This window comes from Carassius auratus, chromosome 4, assembly GCF_003368295.1.
Source record: "Carassius auratus strain Wakin chromosome 4, ASM336829v1, whole genome shotgun sequence".
In the NCBI taxonomy this organism is placed as follows: Eukaryota; Metazoa; Chordata; class Actinopteri; order Cypriniformes; family Cyprinidae; genus Carassius; species Carassius auratus.
The window spans coordinates 18,704,544-18,725,492 of record NC_039246.1 but is presented as its reverse complement, the minus strand read 5'-3'; the positions used below and the strand labels follow the sequence as shown (position 1 = coordinate 18,725,492).

Below are 20,949 nucleotides of genomic sequence, written 5' to 3'. Positions count from 1 at the left end.
ATAGGCCTACTTCCTTGTAATGTCATAATTGACGGAATTCACAATTATTTTACTGGTCAAAAACAAAACAATTGCATATACCCTAATAACTTCCCAATGTGCCAAAATGAGAATATTCAAAGCACTGAGAGAAAAACTGTGTGTGTGTTACGAATACATTTGGCTTGATCCTAACCACATTATAGACCATGTAGTTGCATTATATACATAAAATGCATCCTTCAGGTTAGTTTAGTCTTACCATGATCGGTCAGATCCATTTTTCTTTCTTTCTCTCCATTAAAGATAGTCTTCCTTCAGCTCAGAGCCAGAGAAAATCTTTTGTACTTGTCTGAAGAGATGCTTCTGTGTTCCAGCAGCAGACGTCTTTGATAAAAATTTTCTGATTTCTTACATAGCCCTAAGTTCAGTTTTCACACACAGTGACACGGACTCTCTTAGTTCTGCTTTTTTTGTGAAGTGATTCTGATGGAACATATTTCGACAGCGTCATGTCTGAAAACGCACCAACATGAAACTTTTAAGTTCAACTGTTTTGACTCACACTTTTACTGCTTTGTATCTCCGGTAAAGTGACGTAAGATGTGTCTTTGTGGTAAAATATTCCTGCAACAAAAACCTCTTAATATTTTCAACAGAAGAACAAAGTGCTATCCTGTTATTTTGTCTATAGAAACACGGTTTTCAGTGGAATCTCATAATTAAAGGGACAGTGCACCCAAAAATACCAATTTTGGCATAAATTCTGAACCTCGCACAAAAGCAATAGTATTTCTTTAGAAGGCATGGAATATAGCCACACAAGTAGTATGGACTACATTTATGGTGTTTTTTTTGTCCCATTCAGAGCTCGATCTTCAAAGTTCCCATCTACTTTCATTGTACAAGGTGCGATTTATAACATACACATTTTGAGTGACATGAGGTTGAGGAGATGACACAATATTTACTGTTGGGTGCACTATCCCTTCTCTGTATGATTATTCAAAAAACAAAATCAAGCACTGAATCCCTGGAACCTGCTCTAACTGGAGTTTTCAAAATACTTGAACACTTAAGTTTATTTTGTAATGCTTTATAATGGTAGTAAATTGATTTGGGACTCTCTGGTATCTCTGTAGGGATGCAGTAAACACATGGACAGCACATAGTGGATAGGGACACAGACAGAAGGACAGACGGGGGCCTCGCCCAGAGCAGCGGTACAGTACAGAACAGTGTGACCTCTTAGTCAGTGCCTTCAGGTTTGTGCCCCACCATCAGCGAGTATTTATGTTACATTTTAAAACAAATCAAGTGGAAAAATGGGTCAGTTTTTAAATATGATGATACAGTTTCCAGTTTTTCGCTTTGAGGTCAAACATTAGGAAGCGAAAGGCTGGGGCCTCGCAGAGGGGTGTTTAATAAACGGCTGTCCATCTACTGTTACAGCAAGTTGGGCTGCACAGAAATATACATATATAAATCTTTATGTATATTTACCATGTTTGGGGATGAGACTGAAATTAATCGCAATGTAAATAAAATAAATCAAATAGCCAAAAAAACAATCCACCAAAACGGTACAGAAAAAAAAAATGAGAAGGGAGATAGAAACGAGACGTGAAACACCGGAGGGTTGCGTGAACATTTGTACAACATCGGACAGGTACTAGAACACCACGCCACAGAGAAAGAGACGAGTATTAGGAAAAATGGTTTAATATCGGAGACAGAGGCAAAAAACTGCATCACACAAGAACGTACATTTACAAAAATAAGTCTGACTGTTCCAGCTACACAGTTAGGTTAACAGCAAAGACAGAGAAACCAGAAAAATCTAAACAGCTAAAAGCAAAGTCCTCAAATTACTTTTATCTTGTTTGTCAAACTAATACATTTATCCACTGAAGGTGACTAAATACTTCTAAATCATCTAATCGTCTTTATCATGGTGACTGCACAATACTTAACTAAATGAAACTTACCGCTGTTGTAAAGACTCTTTGTAAAGACAAACGGCATTACGTATTTATAAGCCAAAAGGAAAACACCTCGACCCTCTTTCCGAGAAAGGAAAAGAATAAACGAAAAAAAAAGGAAAGCAAATACTGATGTGAAGAATAAAGAAGAGGAGGCTAAAGATACCAAGCCAAAGTTCTTCTAAAAAATCTTTATATCAAAACCTAACGTTCTGGACGCCACCTAGAAATCAAACTCGGGAACCAGTTGCTGTCGGCCCCTGGCTGGGGCCGCGCAGCCTGTCAGATGTTTTTTTTTTTTTCTTTTTTTTTTTTCCTTTAATTGCCAGTATAAAAAGTTCCACTGGTACAAAAGGCATAAGTACAATCAGTGATAGAAATAGGAAAGCCTGCTTTTTTTGTACTTTTTAAATTCCCATCCAATGACAGATTTTCAAAGTGTTGTCAAACAAACATGTATCACGCTTACATAATCCACTGAAATGCATTGACTTTGGCTTTTCTCAAGACAATACTTAAAACTATTTAAATCTTTTTAGAATCAAACAAAATGATATTAATCTACAGACGACAAGCTTTTGTTACGGCACGTTAGATAAACACATACATTTCCAAAAAACTTGACATAAGCCAAAATGCAAAGAAACTACACATCGTTTTTTTCTTTAAAATACACTTGTTAAATAGCACTTAAGAGAAAGAAAGAAACAAAAGAAACAACAAACAGATTTCAGATGCGCGTGGTGCAAAAAAACCCCTGAGTGAAGAGTCACAGCGAGAACTCCTTTTAAGTTTGTGCTTTACTAAACATCTAACAAATGTGTGTGTGAAATTGTGCTGGCCATGAAAGTTTACCCTGTTTTTGTCTGAAGTTGATTGTGACGAAGAATGGTAAACGAAACCGAACACTGAGATGGAAATGAACAACTACCGATATTTCAGAAGCCCCGATACAGCACTGTGCTGAGGTAAAAACACTTACGCTGAACTGCGGTTCATTACAGAGCGAAATTACATCAAGTCAAACGAATCAAATGAGGTCAAGCAGAGATGCATTCGATGAAAAATTTAGCATGATTCTAATTTCGTTTATAATCGGTTTTGCAAACAAAATTTTCAGCAACTTTTGGGAGGGTTAAGTAGCAAGTCAACTGACTTGAACGCTGTACGGGGTAAACATAAAGAGTCGTCAATTTTTAATACTGCACGATAACGCTGTGCTGGTGCGCATGTGCTTTTGTGTTTGTGCTAGTGGTTATACGATTTGGCAAAGAGAACGATATATCATAAACCGACGACTCTAACTTCCCAATACAAAACTGAATCATTATCGGGTAAATTATAGAAAAATATTTCAATTTTTGGGGCCTCTTTCATGAAAGACAAGTAGAACATATTTCTGTATAAACCATTCATACAATATTTTCTCCATTCAAAGCCATTGGTCAGTTAACACTTCAGTTTGGTTTCAAGACATTTGATTTACATGTTTTTACGAACAATGTACACACATTTTTATCTGCAGGTGCGTGACAATTTACGTACGAATTGTCAAAAGACACAATTCACGCAATTCAAAAGTCTTGTACAAAATTTTTGTTCAAATGGTTGCATGTAATTCATGCAAGACACATTTATGTACAAGTGGTTTGCGTATGACATACAGATGAATTTGTTCACTTATGAACAATTGAAGTTTACAGTTTGCTCCAATTTACAGAAATTTACGAAAATTGAAATAAAAAATTGTTACGTACGATTTAGGCAAATTTGTTCTTGTTTCATGAATGAGCCCCTTTTGTTCCTCAACTGGCACAAAGTTTGGCAGATCCAGTTTTTTGGCTAAAGATTAGAAATACCGTAGACGAATAGACAATGAACAACTGTTCATAGTACAGACACACATCTGTACGCAGTCACATAAAACACACACAAACAACCTTGGCACACATTTTAAAATGTGCAGCAATGTATTCCAGCCCATTAATACTGATCGACGTCTTAAGGCAACGGCAGAGCTTGGGTATAAAATAGTGCTATAAAGTGAAGTAAACTGGTTTCGAGGGGGCTGCCTGTAAACTACGTTTGTAAACAATATTTTTACGGGCCGTTCGAACGATGTGTAAACGTTTACAACAAAGTGCTACAGGCGCTATCGAACACTGCGGATCACGCTGAACTACTTTGGCATCAGGACAGAGTTTTGGTTGTCCTACGAACGTAAAATAGTCCTGATAAAGGCAGCAGAAAGCGAGACTTCACTGAGACGTTTCGAGTTTAACATTGATGAACACATATCAGCTGATTCGTAATGATTATGTGGCTGTCATGATGGCCCCGGATTATATTATGATGGTCCAAAGTTCAACGCCTGATTCACAAAAATATGTCCCGTCACACAAGAAAGTGTTTACTGACAAACATGATGTATCAGATGAATTTGTCCTGTCAAATCTGGGCCTTCTGTGGTGAATTGTGTGTAAGTGTGTGTGTGTATAAGGAGAACTGCTGAGACTCGATCTCAGGGGCTCAAATACACACACCGTCAAAGAAAAGAGGGTTGTGAGGTCAACCTTTAGCACAGGTGTGTGTATGCGTGCGTGTGTGTGTGTGTGTGCATACCTGTGAATCTGTGTGTGTGTGTGTGTGTGTGCTTGTGAGAGCGATAATGACACATGGGCACTTTTTACATCTTTACAAATAAAGAAAAAAAAAGAAAGAAAAGCAAAACATGAACAGTTTCAGGCAACAAGACCACAGAAGAGCAAGTTAACAACCTTTTTTAAATCTATATCTTTAAATATGATGGTTCCATACAAAACACTTACGTAATAAAATACCCATGTTATCAAATAATTTCACAAGTAAAACACTGAAGCTGTAGGCAGGATGTACCGTCAGAATTTGGCACTAAATTCCACTCATCTTGTTTTTTCTTTATAAGAAAAAAAAAATCACATTTTGCTGAACAACATAACACATCTAAATATTGTTTCCCACAATAGAAATAAAATAATATAATGACATAGATGCTTCACAAGCCGACACTGTAACTTTTAAGAATTTTTATATAGCTAATTACCCAACAAGAAATTTAGCAAAGAGGGACTCCTATCAAAAAAAAAAAAAAAACTAAACAAAACAAAAAAAAAAAACAAGGAAAAAAACAAACAAACAAAACAAAATAGTAGTAGTAATAGTACTTTTGAAAGGCTTTGTCTATTGTTCAAGTAAATTGATTTTTAGTCTTCTCTTTAAAAACATGAGACAAATAAGACTGTTAGACTTGATGAAACCACGACTTTATCCACGAAAAGCACCGACGGGACCGCGGGTTACACAAACTCTGTTTTTTTTTCCTCTATACATTTAAACAGTATAAAATATAGGTCATTTCATGTGCATTTAAACCACGGATTGTCTAACTGTAAGTCAGTTCAGCAAAAGGTGTGACACGTAGGTAGCATTTCCCCCCAAACAGGGCAATCTTGTGTGTTTTTTTTATTTATTTTTTTGTAATACCTTTACTACTCTAGAAAAAAGTGGTTTTATATAGACTTTAATGAGAAATCAAGCCACTTAAAATGGCCTTATCAAAAAACTTTACACTGCCTGAAAAATGTAAAAACCACGAGCAAGCTCTGAGAGATTCTAATATCGATCAGACAGCTTTTTTTTTTATTATTAAAACTGCGTGGAAGTAGTCTATTCATTTAGAAACCAGCGTGGGTTTCTTACAGCAGGCCTCAAATTAAGAGTGTTGCCGACAGTAAGTCCCAACGCCAATCCCTGTATTGAACGTTCAAGTTTACTTTAAACGAATGAAAAACAACAACGTAAAGAGAGAGAGAGAGAGAGAAACAAAAACAATCAGACAAATAAAAAAGAAACATAAAAGTCAAACGTAAATATATGTAATTGTTTTGCCACAGGATTTTTTAAAATCTTTTTTTTTATCTTTGTTTTCTCATAATGATGCTCTGGTTATGTTAGTAAATATACTCTGTCTCTAGAGTGTGAATGCAGCGTTTTCACATTATTATTATTTTATTTTTTCTTTTCATTTTTTCTTTCCTCCCTTCCTTCCCTCCCTCGCTCCCTCCCTCACCAGTTAATCTAAACAAACAAAAATAAAACAAAAACAAGAGAAAAAAAAAGAGCTCAAAATGAGGTCACATGCAAAAATTTTCCCAAAAGATCAGGCTAAGATCAAAGTACAAAGATCAGTAAAAGGAGACCAGATTATGAGCAGGAGAACTCAGAAAGACATCAGAAACAATGACGGGACGATGAGACGGGGGGTTTTTTGTACGCCACGTAGACATGCTAGGCAAACGATGAGCATAGAGTCATGGAGATGAGTTCTAGGGAAGAAAACGGGAGAGGAGAGTTACACACACAGCTCCGGCACACAACTAACATCATTAAACCATGAGAACAACAAACGAACAAACAAAACAAACGAACAGACAACAACAGTAGCAGTGCTATTAACCAGCGTTTCACCAACATCACATTAGCATTTTTTGTTTTTTCGTACAGTACATACATTTTGAATAAATTGCCAACATGTACACGTAAATGAGGCATTCGCTCACAGAGAATACAAACACACACTCCATCTCCTCCATACAGACAATACACCCAAAAGTATCCATCCTGATCCGAGACCACAGATGGATCGCCGTTTGGGATAGATTATTCCATTTTTTTTTAAAATTTTTTTATTTTTTGGAGAGAACAAACAAAATCCAAACAATACGAAACAAAATGAAACAAAAAAGAGATTTCACTTGTGAAGTGCCACTACTTATGACAAGAGAGAGGAGAGGAAGAGAGAGTAGAGACAGATATGATGGGGACGTGACGGATGGGATTGTGGGAAATGTTGAGAGGGAAGATGAGAGAGAGAGAGAGAAAGAAAGAAAAACAGGGGATTTGTACGTGATTCTGTGTTCTCGTCACACAACAGATCGTGTGGTTTATGAAGACTACCGGACGAGGCTCAGGATAGAGAGAGCACGACTTTCCAAACCCAATAACTTAAAAGATAATAAATAAAGTCCTTTACTTCAGAGGCAGTAGAAATTTTGTATAAAAATAGAACTGCATTTTTCCTTTTTTACAAATAAAATTTACAGGCCTGTGGCTTTCTGTAATTTAAGTTTTTTTTTTTCTTTCGATAAACATCAAGTCTTCAGTTCCCCACCCCTCCACATAGAACCTAGAACGCTTTATTCTTTTTAACCATCGACAGATCAAAATCTTTTTTTAATTCTCTACACAAATTCTGTTGGACAAAGACCACAATCATCTAACGCATAAAATTCGGACTTTAAAGAAAACAAACAAAAAAACAAAACAACGATAACGAAAAACCCTTACTGACAGAAAATGACTGAAAAAAGAAAAGCAAAAAAAAAAATTAAAAAAAAAATCACTGAACATTTGACGGCAAGTATTTGTTGAGGAAGCTGTTTAGGCAGTTGTTGCCGTTGACTACAGAGAGGCCACAGCGGGTTTAACCCTTTCCTCTCTAGTGCCAGTGGGCCAAGGGTTCGAAGGAGCAGCAAAGCCCTGAACCGACACCAGAGGCCAAAGGGCAAAGGTTAATGTGCATATTGGTGCTTTAATCATATCGGAACCTTCTCTACTTGTCCTTACAAGCCTCAGGTTCACAAAGAGAAACAAATAATACTTTATACATCGTTTCTTTCTGCTGTTGTTATCATCATAGAATGAAATAGACATTGTATAAATATTTACTTAAAAAAAAATGACACATGACTCAAACGATAATAATAATAGCTGTTCATCCATCGCAAGTCATACAAAAAGGAAAATGGCGGAAATGGAAGCGTTCATGTGAAAAAAAAAGAGACAAAAATAATACTGTTATTAATTAAAAAAAAAGCTGAAAAGAAGGTTATGGGAGAGTGGCTCCCTCTGGTGGTCAAAGGGTGAAACTCCCCCTCGTGCATCCCCTCCCCCCCGGAGTCCCAGTTTGGCAACCGTGGCAGCAGTGGGGACTTACCCTAGCAGTGTAACATGAGAGAGGCCCTAGAGCTAAGATCAGTACGGTTTGCTGTCGTTCTTTGAGCGCTTGAGCTGGACTTTGAGACGCTTCATGCCGATTTGAAACCCGTTCATCGCCTGAATGGCGGCCTGCGCTGACACAGGATTGTCATAACTGACGAAACCTATGATAGAGGAAAAGCAGAAAGGGATATAGGAAGAGCACAATGTCTTGAGACTGCAATCAAGTCATAATTGCCGGTAAAACTTAAAATGCAAAAACTAAATGACAATATGAAATACAGCATAAAACTGAATTTAGTAACATAGCATAACAGACTTTAGGCCCGTTCACACCAAGCACGATAACTATAAAGATAACAATAAAGATATAGTTCTAAAAATCGTTCTCAATATTAAAGAATAGCAGAGTCCACACTACAACTATAACGATAAAGGCATAGAGAAACGGTCTCGTTGGAATCATTTTCAGAACAATTTTTTTTTCCAGCTGATGAACGATATAAACATTGACATCCAATCAGAATCCATCCTGCTGTAATGAGCTCGAGGATTTAAAGCGGCAGACGCATGTGCGCTGAGAATAAACAGATGATATTGTTCGCTGGTGTGGATGCTAATATCGTTATATTTATAGTTATCGTTCTTGGTGTGAACGGGGCTTAAGCGTGAACACAATTTTTTTTTCAGTTTTGCAAAGCACAAATTGTTGTAGTCTAATGACTAGTTTAATGTCAAATTAAATGTGCCTGCATGCTGTAACCCATAAGCGAATAACTGTTACTGTTATATTCTGGGTTGTCTTTCCCAGGAGTGTTTGTGTGTCAGTGCATACCGAAGCACTTGCTCAGATTGGTCTGTTTGTCGATAAAGACTTTGGCAGACACCACGTTTCCGAAAGGCATGAACATCTGTAGGATGTCCTGGTCCCCAAACTCCTGTGGCAGGTGGTAGATGAACAGGTTGGCTCCTTCAGGTCCTGTTCCACACACACAAAATGTACATGTGTCCATGTTTAGTGAAGTTACATTGGCGTTCAGTCTTTCAGCAGAAGCTTTTATCCGAAGTGACTTACAAATGAGGACAAAAGAAGCAATCAAAACCAACAAAAGAGCAATAATATGTGAGTGCTGTGACAAGTCTCAGTTAGTCTAACACAGTACATTTTGGCAAACTTCTTTATTATTATTATTATTATTATATTTTTTTATAATAAATGAAAAGAAAACAAGTAGATAGAACAGACAAAAAGAATAGAGAACACAAGTGTTAGAATGCCATTCATTTATTTTGTTTATAAATATAAAGAAAAACGCCAGTGTTAAAGGGTCAATTATTTTTTTTTTAAATAAATAAAAAGAAGATAGAACAGAAAAAGATTAGAGAATGCTAGTATTTTTTTTTATAAATAAAGTCAAAAGAACAGAAAAAGAATAGAGAACACCAGTGTTAGAGGGTAATTTTTTATAATAAATAAAAAGAAAGCAAATAGATAGAATAGAAAACTGAATACAGAATGCTAGTGTTAGCGGGTCATTGGGTTTTTTCTTTATTCTCAAAAAGAAAACAACTAGTTAGAATAGAAATAGAAGAGAGATATAGAGAGTGCAAGTGTTTACAGGTTCAAGTTTTTTATATATATAAAGATATAATGTATTTTTTTATATACATTCTATATGTATATATATTTTTTTTTAATGCGACATAACCCTGTGATGGAAAGCTGAATTTTCGGCAGCCATTACTTAAATGGTAGTGAATGTTGACTGACACGGATTTGGTTATGGATGTATATTAAAGACAAAAGTTTTGCAAAATTGTTTAAGCTGCATAAAAAAAGTAAAATACAAAAAAAAAAGTGCAATGTACTTATTGTGTTTATATTGTATTGCAAAACACCTTTGCTGTTATTGAGGAGGGATACTGTTAAGGTAAGGGACAGGTTTGGTGGTATGGATAGGTTTAAGGGTGGGTTAAGGTGTAAGGGGTGGGTCAAGAGTGTTATTATAAATGTAATTGCAGAATTAAAAATATGTGCAGGTATTTTTAAAATATAAGTACAATTTTGCATGTACACAATAAGTGAGTTCTACTAAATTATATATTTAAATGCAAGTACATAGGATCCATCGTAGTTAAGGATGCTAGATTAAAAAAATATAAAACCCTTTTTTTCCACTTTTGTCACTGATGTACCTCCATATTTGCTGTGCTACTTAAATGAATTTGAAATGGATGTTATCTAATTTAATCTAGTTCTAGTTTAATTTAGTTGAACTAGATTTCTCCCTTCCATTGTAAGCAATGTCCAGTGTGTGTGTGTGTGTGTGTCCGTACCCTCTTTCTGGCTGCCTGCAGCGCTCTGTTGCTGCAGTAGGGACTGGCTGTAGAGGGTGGGCAGGGCGGCAGCCGCGTACTGTTGGATCCCTGAGTAGGCCTGTGTGAGAGCGTCCATGGGCCCGGCCGACCCGTTACTCAGGCCTGTGCTGCCCAGCCCGCCATTCAGAGCTGCCATACCTGAGAGCATGTGAGCAACTTTACATAAAACCCAACAATAAAGAAAAAAGAAGTGCTCTTACTCGTTAGCATTTGGACTCAGGGTGTGTTTCTACAACAAAGCACGACACGCACAAAAACAGACAGAACACAAAAAACACAACTCCACACGTGAACAGTGAACGTAACACACACACAAACAGCAGAATCACAAACGTCACGCTGGACATCACATCATAAACAGCACCCACTCACACACATATACATACAAACACAAGATAGAGAAAATACATAATATACTGATCGGTGTATGCAAATGAGGAGCGCGCGGCCTACACATGCACACTAATGTCACAATAGCAGCACAAAACTATCACCACAGCGACCCTCAGACACACAGAAACATCTGACCAATCACCTTTTTAACCTCACACAGCGGAAATCTACATCTAATTAACTCATTATTCGTGTCAGCAATCTTGGCTGTATTAATTATGGGGAAAACATTAAACTCTTTTAATAAAATACAAATGCATCCTTGGATCCATTAAAAACAGAACCCCTGACTGCTAAAACAGATGAACATGTGCTTCAGGGAGTAACTCCTGTAAATATATGAGCAGCATAAGCGCAGTCTATGGGAATACATATGTAAATATACAAATTACTGTTTGTTAAAAACAAGGTTTAAAAGGTTTTGAACAAGTCTCCTTTGCTTACAAAGGTATTTTTTGCTAACAATGGTATTTCTTTTTCTTTAGCACAAAATTTTAGCACAAAACATATTAGAATAATTCCAAAGGATCATTTATATAAATATATATATAAACCAGTCATGAGTAGAACCAGTCAATAGCAAAAGATACATTGTATAGGACAAAATTATAGATTTTTCTTTTATGCCATAAATCATTAGGATATTAAGAAAATATCATGTTCCATGAAGACAATATATAAATTTCCTACTATAAATATATTATAACTTAATTTTTGATTAGTAAAATGCATTGAGAAGGGATTCATTTGGACAGATTTAAAGGGAAATGTTCTCAATATTTAGATATTTGCACACACTCTGATTCCAGAATAGTTGCATCTCGCCTAAATATGGTCCTATATATAATAATTCATATGTCAATGGAAAGCTTATTTATTTATGTATAAATCTCAATTTTGAAAAATCGACCCTTATGACTGATTTTGTGATCCAGGTTCTCAGGTCCTATATATATAAAGCTAAATCAAACTGAGATTATATTTATTATTAGATGAAGAACAGAATTTATTTGAAACAGAATCTTTTTGTAGCATTATAATTGTCTTTTTTGAATCAATTTAATGCATCCTTGCTGTATATAAATGATATAACAATAATCAATTTCTTTAAATATAATTACTGAATGTAATCATTATTGATTTCATATACACAGCCTTTACTTTTAGTAATATCAAATATCAGTACTTATCAAATAATCTGTCAATTATTTCTTAAATTGATCCATTGGGTGTTTATGGTCAATATAATGCATCAGATACATTATTACAGTATATAGTAATACAATATATATATATATATATATATATATATATATATATATATATATATATATATATATATATATATTCTAGTTATGGAAGAAATAAAGCACTGAAAAAGGACACTTAAACTACAGAATCCCTTGTGGCAACTCATATTCATAATGTAAAACAACACATCAAATCGTGCTACTATAGAAGCAGTTGTGCACTGTGTACAGAATATATTTTAGTCAGTGTGTGTGTGTGTGTGTGTGTGTGTGTGTTTATAAAGACTGATTCATGAGTATTTACTGATTGGCCTTTTGGCTTGACGGCCTGGAAACAATAAATGATGAGCAAAGTGTTTGGATGGCCAGCTCCCTCATTTATCCAGCAATAATTACAATACTGACCTTTTATATTCAATTACACTATACAGCCTCTTAAATGAGCACTGTGTGTGCGTGTGTGTGTATGTTTGTGTGTGAGACTGAGAGAGAGAGAGAGAGAGAGAGAGAGAGAGAGAGAGAGAGAGAGAGAGAGAGATTAATTTAAATGAATTTAAATTGTAGGCATTCTGTTAGAGAGAGCTTGATTTATAAAACCAGAAACCTGGCTGAAAGGTCACTGGGGGAGATAGAGATTTTGTCCGCGTGCCGACACACTGACATATACACATGCACAGGCCACAGAGATCTTTAGCTCATCTATGCATACTAATTACACAGGTACATTTTATTATAAGATGAGTAGTTCCTAGTCTTGAATGCTGATTTGTCAAAACAGCTTTGCAGTTGCGCTAAAATACAATTTGGTAACAACAAAATGCATAACATCTGTTTGCAATCTACTGGAGTAAGTCACAACACCCACAGAAGCCAATATTCAACTATTAACCCTGAAAGATTGTCGTTTCAAACACATACAAATTTTGTTTATTGTCAAACCAAATTATTTTTTATAGGGTTCCATTGAAAGTCCATTCCAGCACAACTCAAAAACAGTACGATTTGTTCTTCTTTGTCAAACAATCAGTGTTTGGGAGTAATTGGGAGTAAAAAAATGTTACTGTAAATTACAGTTACTTTTAAAAATGTTTAAGGTCTGCTTAAGTGCCTTGAAACACGCAGCATTATTCTATGTGGTGACAATTTAAATTGTAACAGGAACAGAGGGTGGGACATATCGAGCAGCCACGCCCCCTTTTTAAAGTAGCCAATAGTATTTGTTTATATCTGCTCGGGCCAGAGCCGTTGAGCTCGGTAAAGCCACATTTGACAGCCACAGTCTAGTAAATTACCCCCTAAATTCAATATGAAACTCTTAGTAAAACAAAATAGTGGTCATGATCATGCTGAGGCTGTGTAGTTGTAAAAGTATTTAATATATGCCGACTCACACATATGATCCGCTTCGTGCGATCGTGTCTCTGGACCGGAGCCAAAGTCCAGATCAGACTGTGTGCGCTGCCGCGGTTCGCGTGAAACCAGACCTCATTTTTGCATCAATTGAAAGCATATTTACACTGTCTGAATCGTTCCCTATCACCTACATTGTGCACTACGAGCCATTCACTGTACAGGAATACTACACTGTAAACAAGTGAGCGATCTCAGCCAGCACTTCAGCAATTCGGTTTCTAGAGAGCATTTGATTGGTCTGAAGATGAAGTACGATGTGACGTCAAAAACAATCATTGAGCCGTTTTGGCGAATATTCAATTTCAGTTTATGTATATTTTTTAATTGTATGTATATGCTTTATTTTTTTAAGTAACTGGAATAGTTACACTACTAATTACATTTTGAATAGGCTAGCTTGTAATCAAAAACCTGTTTACATTTCCATTTCCAAACCTTCCCAACACTGTAAACAATTACAGTTGATCTTCCGTACACTATATTTGAGGTGTTGTTCATATGTGCGTTGATCAATGTTCATATGTGAATAAAGCCTAAATGAATCTGTTTATTAAAAGAAATCAGATTTCTTCAAAGGACTTTGATTTAACTCGATTCATATTTTTTCCTTTATGTCGTCATTAAGCGCGAATGTTTTGCTGGAATGGACAAAAGGACATAAATCTATCAGGTTTCAATAAAAATACATCTGCGTTTCATTGAAGAACAAAAGGCTTATGGGTTTCATTCAAAATCATTCAAACCCCAAGATAAAACACACACATATACACAATACACACACTCACAATAGTGACAAAACAAGTGCACGTCTATAGAAACACCCAGAGCAATGGTTTAGCAGTGTGTTAGCATGTCTGAATGTGTGGAGATGTGTCTGATTGGTGCAAACACACTCACAACTACAAGAGATGAGCTACATTTGTTTAGACTTAGCAAATGGATTTGATCTGATCTGATTTGATTTAACAATGAGGCACAGACAGTTTAAATATATCAGCAGGACTAAATGTGAGAAATTCTCGCAGCAAACTCTCACTGAAGCCCAGAGAGATGCCCTCGCTTTGGCCGATGTTTAAAGTAAATTTCCTGAAAAACATTCACTATGTGTGTGTTTGGGAGATAGCTGGCATCTCTATGAGCGGTGGGTGGCTGGTATGAGGTGATGTTGTATGGATTGGGATGGAGAGGCCGATGGACGGTAGTACTCACTGTTGACGCTACCTGCTAGTGCATTTATGTTATTGAGGCCCACGGTGGCCCCGGCCAGACCCTGCAGTGTCCCCAGAGAACCCAGGGAACCCATTGCAGCTGCGGTGGAGTTAGCTGTGGAACCTACTGTGGGGAAAGACAGACAGAGCAGGAAGGAGAGACAGGTGGAGAAATGGAAGAGAGAAAAATAGAGAGATGTTTGAACATATACATTTGCAGAGGATGCTGAAATGGTTAAAGTTACATACATTAAAGCTTTGGTGGAGGTACACAGAGGGAAGGATGCATGGGTGGAAGATTGATTCACTGATAGATTGTAGGGTTGGGTGACTTTGTATCATTAAGTTATGTTCTTAACATCGCAATGATTTTATTGCGCAATTTATTAGGCCATTAAGTTTTCTAAAGAGGGTCACATTAGACTAATTTTGCAATCCTTTCTGGTCCTGTAACTTGTGCATCAAGACAGATTTTTTAAATAGTGCCTCTGATTGCTGTTTCTTACTGTGTATTGTTACATACTGGTGCATGCAAAAAAAAAAAAAAAAAGATTTTCCTTTGTGGAAAGTGTGAAAATACACATGCATTATTTATAAATTATTATTATTATTATTATTATTATTGTTATTATTATTATGTATTTTTTTTCTTTTGCATTCAGTATGAATTCAGATTTATACATTACTACATACATTTTTCTGTTAAAAAATTCACCTTAATATCATCAAGGTACTAGAAATTTTAATATATTTTATTTATTTATTACATTTATTTTTAAATATGATGCAGTCCTTATAAAGTGGATAAGGTGGGTGGATAGTCATATGGATAGATATATGGATGCATCATTTATTTTATTTTTTTTAAAGGAATTATGTTAAAATTACAAAAAAAGACAGAGACATCAACAACAATACAGATTTTTGCAATCATGACAACAATGATGACAACAATGTTTTCAGAAAAGAGCAATAAAATACAAAGAAAACATCTCTCGAAACAAAAGAGCTCTGGAGCATATAAAAGCTTTTCCCTCTGCTCTGCACAAGACATTTGCATTTTTGCAAGTTTGAAAGAAATGTTCAAGTTTCAAAGCAAGACACAAAGATGCTAATCTAACTGGAGAACCACGTGTCACACTTATAAGTGTCTGCTAGTTTCACATTTCATCTTTTCCAAAATGAACGGAGCACGGTTAAAGCCAAAGAGCACAACAGCGAACCGTCAAACATATGAACACAGTCTCCCAAACATGATGATGATGAACGTAAACCATGATGGATGTTATCAAGGAATTACGCAAACAGACACACATATGCGCAAACATGAAACTTAAGACAACACAACATGAAAACTTAAGAATTCTGATGCAGGACATTCAAACTTCAAAGAGAATGGCGAACTCAACTACAACAGACGAACGGACAACGACGCTACGGTGGAAATGATATCGAACAGGATATCGAAGATGATAATGGTGATGATGGGACGGCCTCTGGTTACCTGGGCTGGCCAGGGCTCCCAGGGACCCTGTGTTGGAGGTCAGGGCGTTAGCGGTGGACGGGCTGGCTGAGCTCTGTGCTGCAGCCGCCGCTGCTGCTAGAGTGGCCAGATTCTGCAACTGCAGAGCATTCATACCTGAAGAGAGAGAAAGTGTCAATGTGTGCGTGTGCGTTAAACTAAAGGAACCACATGTGCTACAGAATGCTCTACGCGAGCAGGTATTTGTGTGAAAAAGTTAGTGGAGTTGTGTGTAGAGGTGTTTCGAATTGAAGGTCTGATTCTATGCATGAGCTCGGGTGCATCTACTCCAAAGGTGACTCTAGATTAGTGTGTTTGAGGCACGGCTACATGCAGTGGCCATGACGCCAACACACTGCGGGAAGTGGCTTGCAGCCAAGAAGGACAGAGATTGGAAGTGGAACAGGAAAATGCACAGCATGTGTCGTATATACACGTAAAATGTATATACTCTATACTATGAGGAAGCACGCACACACAGAGAAAAAAAACACGCACAGGAGACACAAGACTTGTTGAGGAATTACAGGCCCTGTCCCCAAATGCCACCAACTTATGAGTCCATAATTTGGTGACTAGACCTCAATTACGGTCTGGTAGTCATCCCAAGTGTTGGCTCGATGAAAGCGTGCAATAAGAGAAGATTGTCAGCACCCTTTTGAAAATGAATAAGTATCAAGTGAATACCTGAAAGGTGACAAGTACACATTAATTTTTGTGAACTGAGACTGAAAGCAAAGGCTCAAATGCAGGATCTGAAGCCATCTGGAAAAAAAAATGATTTGTTTTTCCAGCCTTATCCCTTTAGACAGAACTAGCGTGTAATCTGAATTGGTCAGACAGTGCTCTGGGGATGCCACGGTTGTCTGCCCTCCCAATCCAGTGAGCAAGCAAGAGAAGCGCATTAAGAGTCTAATTAGCACATCACAGAAGGTGATTAGAGACAGGAAATCTACCTCTAATTGCAAAACAAAGACCAGGTCAAGACATAAGGGCAGAGATGATTCCATAATGTTACAGGTCTTGAACAGCAGGTTTCAAATCAGCATGAAATGGCTCGCAAGACTCAGTCCACTTTCATTTTGTGGCATTTCCAAAACAAACGAATATCCAACAGTGAAAAGAAAGAAAAAATTGTCCAGGACTTGGGAAAAGTGGTCTCAGCCTAGGTGGTTTGAAGGAAGGGTTTGAAAAACAAGAGTAATCTGTTTTAGTTACCACATTACAACAAAATATTATGAGGGCAAAATTTGTAATTATTTTGAGTAATTGTTCAGAGTAAAAAAACGTTAAAGGTCAATTAAATAGGTCATTTCTGAATTCATGGTTCAAGACTTTAACCTTGAATAATATATAATATAAAAGAAACTAGAAAAAGCTTCATTGGATGAGAAAGTGCAATGTTGGGAGGTCAAAAAGGGAGGTTACAACAGAAATGAACTATGAAATTGAGGGCTTTGTGACCGCCTTTGTGCTTCTGAATAAAGCGGAAAAGGAACCATTTTGAGTTTTTGGCACACAAGTGTCAGAAAATGGGCATTGAGTATTTGGCACAATGTGAGTTCTTTGGTTGAGAAGGGCTCTTCTGCTAGTGTGTGTGAGAGAGAGATCCACCCATGCAGTATGTTCACACTCTCGGAGTACTGAGCGGAGAGAGAGGTGTCAGGAAAGAGGTGATGCTGGCTCTCGCTGAATGTTCATCATGTGTAATGGAGCTCCTTATGGCTCTTAACTCCGCCCACAGCACAGACGCAGCAGATGTCAGCTGTATATATCGTCTGCCAATCATAGACCGTTGCCAAGCGACAGATGGAGGGGCCCAAAGATTTCACAATTCAGCCGAGAAAAGCCTTAAAATCCTGTTGAGTTTGAGAGCTCCTGTCGATTCGCACTTCAAGCAGTGTCTCAAACAGACTTATATGTTTGGTCATATTGAGCAGGTTTATTGCTTGGGTTTATGCAATGGTCTACTTTGAGCTGTTTAAATAAAAAAAAATTGAGGTAAATCCATATATGGAAAATCAAGAAATATCACATTAAGTTTAACATCACACAGTCATAAGTCATTAAATGAACCTGGTAAAAAAGTCTTGACGTGCCATATTTAAATGTCAACATGTATATAACATTCTGTTTAATTTTCATTTTATGTAAAACAGCAGCTTGCACATTTAAAAAATATATACCTTTCTGTTCCACGAAAGAAATAAGCCAAACACATTTGGAAAGACGAAGGAGGAAATTATTTTAATTTCTGGTTGAATGGTTCCTTTAATCCCGCACTGACACATTGCTGTACATAATCTGTAAGTATAATAACAAACCACTTTGTCCATCATGCTTGACCAATTCCCATTCATTCCCGCGAATAAACCAGTATGATTAAAAGCCTAAACTAAGCTGTATTGGGGGAACATATTGCTTTAAAAAATGAGGTCCAGAAAATTCAATTGTTATATTAATGTGGGAATTTTTCGCTCTTTAATTGTATGATGACAGCTGCTGCTGCACTGGCTCGATGTGAACCTCATTTTCGCTGAGTGGCTGTCACAGATGTACCACTAAACTTAAACGAGAGCTTCCAGAACTCTTCATAATGGTAAACAAAAACACCACGGTCATGTTCAGCCTCTCCACAAGAGCCTCCATTAATGAGGAAGCCACTCTCTGGTGTGCAAAACTGTTGTCAGGGGGGAAGGCTTTAGGAGATAAAGGCACTCATCCTACACACACTGTAAGCCATTTTGGATGCTAATACGTTCTCTTTCTTTCATCCTTAGCGGCTGCAATTAGGCGAGAGCGCGTGCTATAAATATTTCACTTTCCTTGAAGGCCTGGCAGCTTGATAAACAGACCACAATTAAGACCTGACAAGAACAGAGACGCACACTGGGAATGTAACACACAAGACAGCGAAAAAAAACATTCAAAATGGAAAAAAGAAGGAAAGGAAAGTGAGCAAAGAGGGCCTTCCATTTTTTGTTGCATCTAGTGTGATGTTGGAGTCATAAAAACTGTCAAAGAGAGAACAACATGCACCTGTCTAACAGCCAGAGTAAGCAGGAACTCATTGGCAGATGTTTTAAAACACTAATCATATTCCAAGAGTGCTAAACCAAGTCAGCGTGAAGATAGAATAACATATCATGTTTCTTCGACAAGGAATCCATCTTTTGTTGCTGAATTCTCTGCAGGTTTCTGGTGAATTGAAGTGGTGAAGATAAGTGGCCGATTTGGATAAGGGTACTTTAATTTGTCCCCTTCTTTGAGAATTGCTAAAGTGAAAATGTAAAAAGCTGAAGACATCTGAGGGTTGATGGGGCATATCATCATGATTTGGTCTCCCAATAAGCCTCACAGAGCTCAGGCAAGGAAATATGATGGGATGATGAGATAAACTCCTCTTCCAAGAAACAAAAAAAAAGGGGTTGATGCAAATCAGACCAGTTGTGGAAAGAACAGCTTTTCTGTGATCAAGTTTCAGTTCATCATCAAATTCTGACACACACTCACACACACACATTCGCAAACATTACAAAGCGTCCAGGTGTGCTACACATTGTCAAGTACTCTGCAGCATGTTGAATCTAAACTGGGGCAGGATGAGAATGTTCTAAGACGAACCTCTGCTGATCCTGGATCTGCTCAAAGTTGAGGTGTCAAACTGTTTTTTTTTTTCTTTCTTGTAATTAATAGCAGGGTTGAATGGTTTAGTAGCAGGGATGGAAGTTAAGTTGAGGATTTACAATGGGGCTAGTTGGGTTAACAGATCTGAGTTCAGTATCTCACCTGCCATTTGTTGAATACCACTGAACGCTCCTAGGTTACTGGAGGAGGTCGCTTGTTGGAGCAACTGTGAGAAAGAGAGACAAAAATAGACCATTAATGTGTAATCATTATTACGTATTGGCTTATGGTGATGGATATATAAGGATAATGTTTGAAGGAGCTAGTGTTAAATGCTAAATATAGATGAAACATTGTGGTTTGTTTTCATGTTCCATGCTGTCTGGAGTGACACTATAGAGCAGTCTGTCAACAGTGAAGCAACACAAAAGCCTCTGTCTGTTAGGGTGTATTTTTTAGCAAATGGTGTTCCTCAAGTATTAGGATTGGGCCCACTCTAGTTTTGTGTTAAATTAAATATTTAAGTGTAATAAATGCATTCATACCAACAAAATCATAGCCAATTAAAATATATTTGCTCTCTTATACACAACATGTGTTCTGTCTAATGTTAACAGCACTTTATAGCGCAGCACAACAAAAATTGACCAACAAAACAACTTGTGACATCACAGATTAGGGTGATGCAGCTGGCTAGGACAAAACTCAGTTTAAGGTTTAATTTAAAATGTAAACATTTGATTTTTTTTTTTTTTTTTTTTTTTTTGAAAGCTTTAACACAGTGAGGCTGTTTAACATACTGTGTTAGAAAGGTTATAAGGCAAAATTAATATATTCCATATGCATAAAATAATGCTAACTGTGGACTCTGTGGTTTCTTAACACAATAATTTTTGATTAACATAAAACCGCTCCGAGAGTGAAAACCGTGTAAAAATATTCAGAAGCACAAAATTATAAAAGACTTGAGGACCACTTCAAGGTATTAACATCGTGCATCGGTGCCAGTGAAAACTGTCATGCTAAGAGTCACCCGTCAGTTCTGTTGGCACTGTGTTGCTGTCCTGTGCAGTTTCTGCACATGAAAGAGGAGAGGAAAGCAGACTCTAAATGACTCTAGAGGATTAGGATGACATTGAACTAGACCCCTCAGACTGCTT

At 37.0% G+C, this 20,949-nt stretch overlaps 1 protein-coding gene across 23 annotated transcripts in view; it reads right to left on the bottom strand.

Moving 5' to 3' along the window:
* Positions 1-1,688: 1,688 nt before the first annotated feature.
* LOC113061565 (CUGBP Elav-like family member 2) overlaps positions 1,689-20,949 on the bottom strand; it is a 138,752-nt gene continuing 119,491 nt past the window's right edge. For 3 of the 23 annotated variants that reach the window (XM_026230819.1, XM_026230764.1, XM_026230828.1), the window contains 7 exons: positions 19,952-20,015; positions 16,145-16,279; positions 14,642-14,767; positions 10,335-10,532; positions 8,833-8,976; positions 7,996-8,161; positions 1,689-6,325 (listed from right to left, as the gene is read on the bottom strand). In XM_026230819.1, the coding sequence (XP_026086604.1) occupies positions 8,034-8,161; positions 8,833-8,976; positions 10,335-10,532; positions 14,642-14,767; positions 16,145-16,279; positions 19,952-20,015 (795 nt within the window). In that variant the 3' untranslated portion in view covers positions 1,689-6,325; positions 7,996-8,033. The remainder of the gene's footprint in view (positions 6,326-7,995; positions 8,162-8,832; positions 8,977-10,334; positions 10,533-14,641; positions 14,768-16,144; positions 16,280-19,951; positions 20,016-20,949) is intronic. The other 20 variants (XM_026230782.1, XM_026230846.1, XM_026230802.1 and 17 more) reach the window with 12 other exon arrangements.